This window comes from Fistularia commersonii, chromosome 22 (genome assembly GCF_037954325.1).
Source record: "Fistularia commersonii isolate RoL2024-O1a breed Wild chromosome 22, RoL_Fcom_v1.0, whole genome shotgun sequence".
Lineage (NCBI taxonomy): Eukaryota > Metazoa > Chordata > Actinopteri > Syngnathiformes > Fistulariidae > Fistularia > Fistularia commersonii.
The window spans coordinates 5,849,959-5,860,145 of record NC_141305.1 but is presented as its reverse complement, the minus strand read 5'-3'; the positions used below and the strand labels follow the sequence as shown (position 1 = coordinate 5,860,145).

Below are 10,187 nucleotides of genomic sequence, written 5' to 3'. Positions count from 1 at the left end.
TCCGAGTCACTTCAAATTAGAGACATCCTGCATCCAAATACACTCTAACATCTTCACTCTTTCTTTTTAAACAAAAGATTTTTAATTTGCTATGGAAACATCTGCAACAGAAACTAGGTTTAAACACTTTGTGTTACATCAGCTCTCACAAACATCAAGGAAAAATGTAAAATATCAGACTGTTTAATAGAAAAACTTTTACATCTATTTGTTACAAACCTGTACTCTTATTTAAACTTAAATAGTTACAAAAGTCCAAATAACTCAAAAAGTTATTTGGCATATTTGGACGACTTGTTTGGGATCCACCAACTGCAAAAACACATTTGTTCCAGTCAGTTATACCAAATACAACTTTTGATATCCTGTAGCTTCATCTGAAAAGGATTATTTCACCCGAATAAGTAAAAAGTCAGAATAATCCCTTTAGTCACAATTCAAAACTTGGACCAAAAGAATAAAAATGACTAAAACTTAATGTTAAAGCTAAAAAACAAGCTCAGATTTCTGCTGATGAGTTTTTATTTCGTCATTTTTTTTTTCTTTGTTGATCACCCGGACGATATTTTATTCACATGATGAGCGGCGGCTGCAATCCTGACGTCATATTACAGCCGCCGTTTTATAATAACATCGTATCAGGCGTCCTCTCCTGTGACATTTTGCAAAAGTTCACCGAACTACAGGTACTGCTTCCACATGGTGGAGACATTAAAATAAACAAAACAAAAACATCTGAGTGGCTACTGCATGGAAATGTGAGGGGTAAAAATCCTGCGCTCAGTGAAGCAAATAAAACTCAGTCAAACAAAAAACATTGTGAAGCAACAAAGGGTTAAGCGACGTAACAATGCCACTTATCTTAATAGCACATGTTCTCTCACACAACACACAAGCCGAAAACCAATTCGTTGAGGGATAAAACGGTTTTAAGAATCGGGATGGGCGCATGTAAGATAAAAAATTGTTAAAACATTTCTTTCCACAATGACAACAATCGATTTTATTTGTGAGAGGTTAACTGCTGGTTTGGACGTTCTTCAGATCATTTTTAGATCGAAGTACCCCTTCTGAATCAACTGGAATCAGATCCATTAATCTGTTCTCATTGCTGGGACAAAAGAAGCAGACCAGAACTTTTACCAACAGGATGCACATTGCAAATCCAGACTCCTAAAAAAAAAAAAAAAGATCAGTCAAAGGTCAAATGGAACAGACGTCAGTGATTCCATGCGCATCCTGTTTGTTGACTCATCAAGCCACAAGAGGCATTTACGGCGTTTATGACTTTAGAGGTCAATCAATGTCCATCCCCTGTTCCTCTCGGAGTTTGTGTTTTCACTGGAGTCTCCGGGTCGACGCTGATGGGGCGCGGCCATGTGACCGTTCTATTCTGGCTTTAGGACAGTTTTTTTTTTTTTTTCCTCCCCTCCCGTGAGGTGTCATTGTATCACGACCTCCAGAAGGAGACGCTCAGCTCGCCCTTGGGTGGCCTTATCTGCTGGGTCTTCAGAGACGTCTATGGGGAGATTGAAATTCCATATTAAAAAAAAAAAGGTCGCTGGTAAAAGAACAACTTCAAGCACAAAGCAACTCATGCTGATTTTTTAGAGACAGTGTTTGTAGCAGGGGAAAATTCTAGCGCCGGTGTGAACCGCAGTAAATGTTGATTTAAGATGACAAAAGTCTCACACAGTCATGCTAAAAGCTCAGAAGTCAACGAATATTCAGAGACAGGAAATTTCTGATAAAAAAAAAACAAAACAGATGAGCCCGCTCAGCCCCAATTCCTGTGAGACAGAAGCTGCAAAGTCGCAATCGTACCTCCAGAAACCCCTTGAGTCTCATCAGCGACCCCATCTGTCCCTCGCTGGTCACGGCTTCGATCCTGCATACGGGACAGAGAACGACACGGGGACCTCAGTTCATCGACCGCTACGTTCGCAGGCGGCCGTGATGGTGTCGTGCTGGGGCTTTGCTGCGTCTACCTGGGAAGATATTCCTCCTGCAGCAGCAGCATCAGTTTCCAGAACTGACTCTGGTACAGTTTCACCATGGCGTGTCCGCACACCTGGAGGCAGACACGATTATACGAGTTCAGAGTGGAGATGGGCTGAAAATGTGTCGTCCGTGACCGGTGGGACGTTTCAAACTGAGGAGGAAGTCGCTGTTCTTCGCGACACTGAAACACGGCGGCTTTTACTGCTCCCCAGAATAACGGGAGGGTTCGTCCACCTGAGGTGTTGAACATCCCACCGATACGACCGGCGTCACGAGTGTTTGACAGACCGTGACTGTCAAAACAAGAGCGATCTTGCAAATGGAATCGACGAGATAAAACACACAGCATCACCTCCAGGAAGTCAAACAGCAAAGTCGCCGTGATGTCGGCCAGCGGCTCCATGTTCAGCATCTGGGCCAGCCAGCGCCAGCCGTGGTTGAGGCCGTGAGGTGCTGCCTGGAACGGCATGACCAGACAAGGAACAGAAAGAGGTGTGCTGTCAGCATTGCGTTGGACACAAATATACTGCTCAAAAAAATAAAGGGAACACTTGAACAACACAATGTACCTCCAAGTCAATCACACTTCTGTGAAATCATAAGTGTCCACTCAGGAAGCAACACAGATTCATTTGGACTTGTTTTAAGGACATTACATCAAAGTTGGATCAGCCTGGAGTTTGTTTTTACACTTTAATTTTGAGTGTGATTCCTAATCCAGACCTCCATGGGTTGATACAATTGATTTCCATTGATCATTTTTGTGTGATTTTGTTGTCAGCACATTCAACTGTGTAAAGAGCAAAGTATTTCATAAGAATATTTCATTCATTTAGATCTAGGATGTGTTTTTTAAGTGTTCCCTTTATTTTTTTGAGCAGTGTATATTGCGTGGGAATCCTCGGGTTCTGCTTGTGTCACCATTTAAGTTAAAAGACAAATGTTTGTTTTTGAAGGCTCACCAGCTCGACAGTTGTTTTTTTCCCCATATTATCATCTTGGGACAATTTCACTTGAGCAGAATATTTGAATTTGAAAGAGAATGTTTCCAAATTTCAAGTGTGTATTTCAGCCCAAACACGTTGATAAATTCATTTTCTACAGATCTTATCCTACTCAGAGGGTTTCTCTGGGGCCATCAGATCTTCCCACTGAAGTGAGTTGATGAGAATGTGATTGTGTGCGACAGTTTCATTGATATGCAGCGGGCTTCTAGACAAGTGCTGATTAAACGCCCCGTCGGACACATTCGGGTCAGTTAATGTACGACACGCTGCATTTATTATCACGTCCTTTCAAGTGGCGATGAAATATGCTCTGGGTGTTGTCAAACACTGGTTTACTGCCCAGTCGCAGTGTGCGGTAATCAGATTAGATTACGTATTATCTACCGCCGCGGGGACAGAAATGAGTTTGTCCCGTGGTGTAAAGCAATGATCCGCCAGACTCCTCACCCCGTCCTTGGCTCCGTAGGGCCACCTGAGCTGGATCACGGCGGCATAGAGCCGCACCATCCCCGACATCCTTTTCAGGAAGCTATCCTGACCTTCGTCATCACGGTAGCCGAGGATACTGCACAGGTCGAAGAGAAAACTGTTTCAGCTCCCGTCTCTTTTTATCAAATCCAGATTGACCGACCGGAGGGAGGCACTGACCCGCGGTACTCCTCCAGGGGCGTGCCCTCCTTCATGGGGGGGTAGTTGGGGATGGCGTAGGGGCACCGTTTGTGGAGGTGGGCCAGGAAGAGGTCGCCCACCTGGGGGTGCCGCTCCCAGATCCCGCAGGCCACCACGGCGATGGGGAAGGCGGCTTCGTGGTGAGCCGCTACTTCCTCCTCGCCTTGTTTCTAAAAGGAGGTAAAAAGCAAATGAAGTATTAAAAGCCGGCTGGATTTACAGCGCAGATAATGACATTTAGGGATTTTTGAAAAACTCAGGAGTTGAGCTGTCGTCCCATAATTTCAACACACTCACCACAAACTTCTCGGCCAGCTTGTAGCAGACAAAGCTCAGACCCCGAGGATGCTGGGAGACGGAGATTGACTTCCCCCCGGACACCACGGCCCGTCCCGACAGCAGCTTGTCCATCTTGTCGAACACCTCCCGAAGCTGTGAGCCCGAGTTTGAGGAGATTTGGCTGACGGGGATGGTGGCTGCCTTCTGGAGCTCTAGCTTCAGCCTCTTTGTCTGAACGACAGGAGAGGAGCGGGGCGGGATACGGCTTCGTTAATCCACGGTTATCATTTATAGGGCTGGTTCAATTTACTATCGCAACGACATGTTAGCAGACTTCAAACGCTGATAAGGCGTGTCGGCGTCGAGGCATTTTGACATTTAACTGGGCCTGACGCTTTATCGGACGATTATAAAGATGGAAGCAGCAATTTTGGTGACGTTTCACTTCGCTCTTCTTAAAAACACTGAATCAGAACTTTTTGTGTACGGAGTGGAAATGACCCGCCTCTCTGAGCCCCTTCCTTTGCTCTGCTTTCCCAAATTCCATTTGTCGTTTTAGTTTTGTTTCCTCCTTTTTTTTTTTTTTACTAAACGATCTAGTTGTAATCAAGTTCTCAGAGCCGGATCACGTGACCGTCCACGGAACACAAATTCACCTGGGCGTCCTGCGGGGAGCTGAGTTCCTCGCAGGACTGTGCGATCCGGGTGGCAGACTCCTGCAGCTCCTTGTACCACTTGCGCGTGCTCTCCGCGGCGTATTTCTGCAGCCCTGTGGGACAACACCTGCCGTTAGCAGCCCCTCACATGGCATTCGGCGTGACGGAACGACACAGCACCCACGCCATTTTCTATAAATTCAATCCGCCCGGAATGAATCATTCACTTTCTCTCACCTTCTTTCTGGGCTTTCTCTTTGGTCGACGGCGCCGCCACCTTCTGCTCGCTCTGCTGCGCCTGCTGCTCTGCCTGCTTCCTCCGCTCTTCTTCTTCCTCCAGCTCCCTCCTTTTCTTCTCCTCCTGGGCCCTGGCTGCATCCTCCTGCATCACCCTGATCAGTGCCCTCATGTCCTGGAGAGCTCTCTCCGCTGCCGCCATGTCCTCCATGCTGGGAAACTCACCCTGGATAAAGGACAAGGAGCCGCGACAGAGAATCAGAGAAACAGATTGTACTCTCCAAAGTTTTTTTTTTTTTTTTTTTAAATCACATTACATGGGACCCAAATCGACTTCAGAAACAGTCTGAACAGTTTAACGAAAAACAATCAAAGGGGACAGGAAAGACAGAGTCCGAAAACACCGAGGGACTGAAGGTGATTGTTAATTTCATCGATCCTTCAACATGTTAACAGCAGACAGCGGGTGAGGAATCCACAGGCATGACGACTTCTGCTTGTGAAGACCAAGGGTTTGATTTAGAATAACAAAACACAGGCAGCCAGTCTTGAAATATCAAACTGAAAAAAAACTGAACTCCTTCACTAAACCCTGCGGTCAGACTCAAACCTGAGCTCTATCATCCGGGAGTCAAACTGACCTCTGCTGTTTTGCGGACCACCTCGGACACCTGGGAGCAGAGCTGGTTGCCGCGGACACTGTAGGTGGTGACGGTGGCGGGGGGCAGGGCGCTCTGGCTTTGGATGGAGGGCTCCAGCTGCTTGTTGAGCTGCAGGATCTCCTCTTGGATGGTGTTTAGGTTGCGGAGCCTCTCCCTGCCTTCGGCCTGGCGGTGTCGTTCCATCTCTGCCTCCCGCAGGCGCTGCTGCTCCGCCTCCCGCAGGCGCAGGTTCAGGATCTGGTGGGGGATAAACACAAAGTCAAACATCAGTCGTCACGTCCGAGACACCCGTTAACTCTCAGGACTTTCGGAACTGTAAGGCTCAGTTAACGGGCGCACGGTGAACTTTGAGCCCTAATTGTAGAGCAGGGGTGCCCACACTTTTTCAACCTGAGAGCTACTTATGACATGACCGAGTCAAAATGATCTACCGCCCACTAAAAATGCAAAACACATTATTTATAAATATATTGAGAATAATTTTTATATGTACAGTATATGCTGGTGTTCCTTGCATTACTGCAACAACCTATATTTCACAATACAACTCTGTACATTTTTTTTTGTCATTACCTTATTCTGATGACTTGCACTAAATGGAATTAGCCAGGGATGCATAGTCTGGACAGTAACTGCTGAGAGCCAGCCTCAAGCAGACTTCCAGATGCTCATCGGACATGGTGGAATGGTACTTTGACTTAATGGTCTTCATGTGGGAAAAAGCTGACTCACATAAATAAGTGGAGCCAAATAATGCAGTCAAGAAGGTGGCAAATTTTCTGATGTTGGGGTACTTGTCCTCTGTGAGTAAGTTCCAGAATTGTACATGAGCTCTGGCCTTCAGCTGAATGTCGACTTAAAGTGTCAGAATCTCATCCTCCACTCCAGAACAGTTCAGGTGAAACAGTGTTGCAACTTTTGATGCCAGTGAAACAACCTCAGCATCTTCCAGGAAAGGGTAGCACATGAATGTAGCGACTGGCTCGAGTACAGCAAAGTCTTGAAAGCGTCTGTCGAACTCTGACAGACAACTGTCAATTTGCTTTAAGTAGCGTGCACTGTCAAGCTGCACATATGACTGCTCTTGTGTCTCCAGCTCTGCCGCGAGATTCTGGAAGTTTGCAAAATCATGGCAGTGGAGCTTTGAGGAGAGATGTTGCATTTTAGCGTTTGAAAGCATTAACTGAGCTGATCATATTGATCACAGTTTTGTCCTTTCCTTCCAGCTCTAGATTAAGGTCATTCAGCATGTCGGTCAGATCGGTTAAAAAATGCCAAGTCCAGCAGCCACTGATGGTCATTTAGTTGGCTATAATCTGCATGTCTACCTTCACGGAAAAACTCCTTGATCTCCGGCAACAGCTCTCGAAATCTTTGCAAGAATTTCCCCCGACTTTTGCCATCTCACGTCGGTGTGCAACAACAACTCTGAGTGGTCGCACTCAGCCTTCTCCAGATGTGCACGGAACAGCCGTCTTTGAAGAGATCTGGCCCGAATAGAACAGGCGATCTTTGTTGCCACATCCATTATCTCTTTCATGTTGAGCATTTATGCACATAATACTTGTTGGTGTATAATACAGTGGTAATTGAGGAAGTCCGGAAAATCATCATCCTTTTTTTTTCAATGCCATGTGATCGACCCACAATGCCTTTGCGATCGACCAGTCGATCGCGATCGACGAAATGGGCACCCCTGTTGTTGAGCAGCAAGCACAGGCTAGTTTCATTTTCCAACTTTTGACCGAACAAAGTATTATGTTAAATATACTACTCTCGACTTGAGTTTAAGTATTCCTGCATTTAAATCAGTGTTTTTACTGACGTTCTTCTTCTTTGTTCCTGGCTTGTACAGTATTAGACCTCCCCACTAGTGTATTCAAGATCAAATTTGAAGGAAAGAAAAAGTCTATTCCTGGATTCTTACTTCTTGCTTACTGTCTGTTTCAGCTGGAGGATTCTTAGTCCAAGTAGGTCAGTGTTTGTTATTAGTTCTTCAGTTGAGTGTTCTTGAGGAACTTTTTTCAAGAGGGATTTTTAAACATTAGGAGTTTTATACATTTACTGCTTCCTACGGACCTTAATTCTGTGACGTTGCTCTTCTTTGAGTTTTTCTTGACGCCCGATGCTTTCTTTGGTCCTACAAAGTAACAAGAGGGTGACCATTAAGGAGGGAATCCATATTTCTGAAACGTTTGTCTCTAGGTAGGGGAGACTTACTCCCTGTCCATCGTGTCTCTCATGCTCTGGAAATCCTGCCGCTGCTTCAGCTCCATCAGCTCCTCGAAGCGTTTCAACTGCTCCGATTCGGAGCTCACCACAGACGCCATGAGGCTCTCTTGCATCTCTTGGCGAGCCTCAAGCTTCATCTGGGAGAGATGGTAAGAGACAGCGGAGACCTCTGTCAACTTGACATCCACAACTGCCCAGGTACCGTTTCATCTCTGACGTCTCATCAATCAATCGACGTGAATATGAAGTTTATAAAAACATTCAAAACTGAATCAGTAGTATAACACCGACATTCTCCCTCAGAGTTTGAATAGAATACCCCCTAGCTGTAAACACTTCATTTAGGTAAATGTGGTGCAAAGACACAGCACATGAGGGATTTGAGACCGATTTTTTCTGACCTTGGCCTTCCTACGCTGTTCTGCCTCGAAGATGAGGATGCAGCCAGCCGTCTCCATGGCGCTAGGCGAAAGCAGGGAGATAGCGGGTTGCGACTCAGGGGGGAAGGGGTCATGGCTGTCAGCCTGCAGCAGGTTCACATGGGAAAAGATGGGGGTTGGGGGCAATTTAATTCAAATACAGGGATGTGAATGATGTTTCTTTTGACATGCTGCCAAGCAATAGCCCCAGGTTTCGTTCAAATTTGTTGACCACGTCATTTCATCAACCGAACAGTTGCTGTGTGGCGTAGAGACTTGCCTGCTCACTCTCACTCTTCGGCCTGGGTGTCAGGACGAGCGTATTGCTCTTTGCTGATCCCGGGGAGGAACAGGAGACAGAGATTTCCTCAGAGAGCCCTGGACTCGAATTTCCAGACACCGAGTTCAGAAAGCTGCTTCTCTGCTGAGGTAAAGGGCCCAAACGATCCAAGATAGCAGCAGCCTGTTGGGGCAGGCTGAGGACTTCTTTACAACCTGAAAAAATATCCTGCACAAACACAAAGATGTGTTAAAGACAGGGCGCACATCATTGCAGAATATAATATCTGTGTATAAAAATGGTATACCATGCACCTGCTCCTGCAAATATTTTGAATTGTTTATTTCTTAAGATATACATGTTGCTTAATAAACCCTGTAGGAGCTGCAGGTTGTCTGCTTTAATTTCAACCATAGTGGCAGCTTCAGTTTCCTGAAAAAACCTTAGGCTGTGGTTAATATATTAAAATCGATTGCTCTTTCATTATTTAGTGAGTGCATTGATAACACATTCAAATGTTTAAGTTAACGTAAATCAGCTGATATTAGCCGATGAGATACTATAATACGTTTGAAAAAAAAACAAAGTATCATTGTCTGATTTTTTTCTGATGAGCCTACTTTTCACCTGAAATTAAATAAAAGTAAATTCTTAAAATTAAATGTTAATCTAAACTGAGTCGTGCAAATCATAATAGCCATAAATGTCAATAATGAGACCATTTTCTTTTAACTAGAATATACCAGGCTCTGGTGCCAGAGCCTATATTTAGAGATGAATGTTGTTTTGACATTTGATGTTCAGTCTTCATCTCATAATAAAGCCTCATATGAGCGCGCTTATTGAGACACAAGCGCCTTGCACAACTCTCAGAAAGGTCATGAAATGAATTACGTTTCATAAAACACAATTCTTTAAATAAATCTGAACTCGTTAAATATTGAAATGCTTCATGCAGGTCTCTAAAAGTAGTCAAGCAAACATCCTTGATGCCAATAGCTTACTGAAATATAACGGAATCAAATTTTTAGTTATCTGCCTTGTATAAACTGTAAACAAGAAATCCCGTTCTTCCTGTTTTTTACATGTGCAATGACATAACGGTTGAATCGGATCTAAATTAGTATATTTATCAGAGATGCAGTGAATGCAAGAACATGCTGACAACAAGCGGCTAGGCTAAGTTAGCGTTGACTCACCACGCCTTTCGCCGACCAACAAGGCTCAAATTTTATCTTTCCCTTCGGCGTTTTTTTTAAAGCTTCTAGCGTGTCGAACCGGAGACTTTGAACAGGCATGATGGCAGGAAACACCAACAAAAAAAACACACACACACAAAACACAACAAAAAAGTTATAAGCCAAGTTCGGCTAAATTTTGAATCCAACCGGATGTCGTTGCATGATGGCCGGGAACACACCGGAAGCGGAAACGGATCCAAGTTTCCCCAATCCAAATTAAATTGGATCAAATCAAACTTTAATTTATTATTCATTTATTATTTATTATTATTTATAATTTATTGTTTTAACAGAAAACTCAAGTTCTCTATCACCCCCTATAGCTTTACAAAGTAAAAAAAAAAACAGTGATATAATAAAGCCATTCTCATGAAATAAATTTAAATATTTTGACACTTTTAAAATAAAGATTTATAGTCATGAAACGATTTTTGTGCATTTGGTGAGACATATTAGATGTACTTCTTACATTAATGTGCAATGCGTTGTTTTTCTTTTTAATCA

The 10,187-nt window shown here is 44.3% G+C and overlaps 1 protein-coding gene across 1 annotated transcript; it reads right to left on the bottom strand.

Moving 5' to 3' along the window:
* Window positions 1-57: 57 nt before the first annotated feature.
* Window positions 58-9,863, bottom strand: gle1 (GLE1 RNA export mediator). The gene is made up of 15 exons (XM_086169818.1): window positions 9,642-9,863; window positions 8,443-8,670; window positions 8,145-8,267; window positions 7,732-7,880; window positions 7,591-7,651; window positions 5,491-5,748; window positions 4,850-5,075; window positions 4,613-4,725; window positions 3,975-4,187; window positions 3,657-3,847; window positions 3,456-3,573; window positions 2,354-2,458; window positions 1,989-2,071; window positions 1,825-1,888; window positions 58-1,519 (listed from the first exon to the last, which is right to left on the bottom strand). The coding sequence occupies exons 1-15, from the start codon at window positions 9,738-9,740 to the stop codon at window positions 1,451-1,453; spliced, it is 2,100 nt and encodes a 699-aa protein (XP_086025944.1). The 5' UTR covers window positions 9,741-9,863; the 3' UTR covers window positions 58-1,450.
* Window positions 9,864-10,187: the final 324 nt, after the last annotated feature.

What these genes read in the sequence shown, in the direction of transcription:
- gle1 (XM_086169818.1), bottom strand. Translation starts at nt 9,740, where the DNA reads ATGCCTGTTCAAAGTCTCCGGTTCGACACGCTAGAAGCTTTAAAAAAA. An exon ending in AACAGCGTAGGAAGGCCAAG is followed by an intron (nt 7,881 to 8,144) that starts GTCAGAAAAAAT and finishes CATCTCTCCCAG; the next exon opens with ATGAAGCTTGAGGCTCGCCA. An exon ending in AGCAACGTCACAGAATTAAG is followed by an intron (nt 5,749 to 7,590) that starts GTCCGTAGGAAG and finishes ATCCCCCACCAG; the next exon opens with ATCCTGAACCTGCGCCTGCG.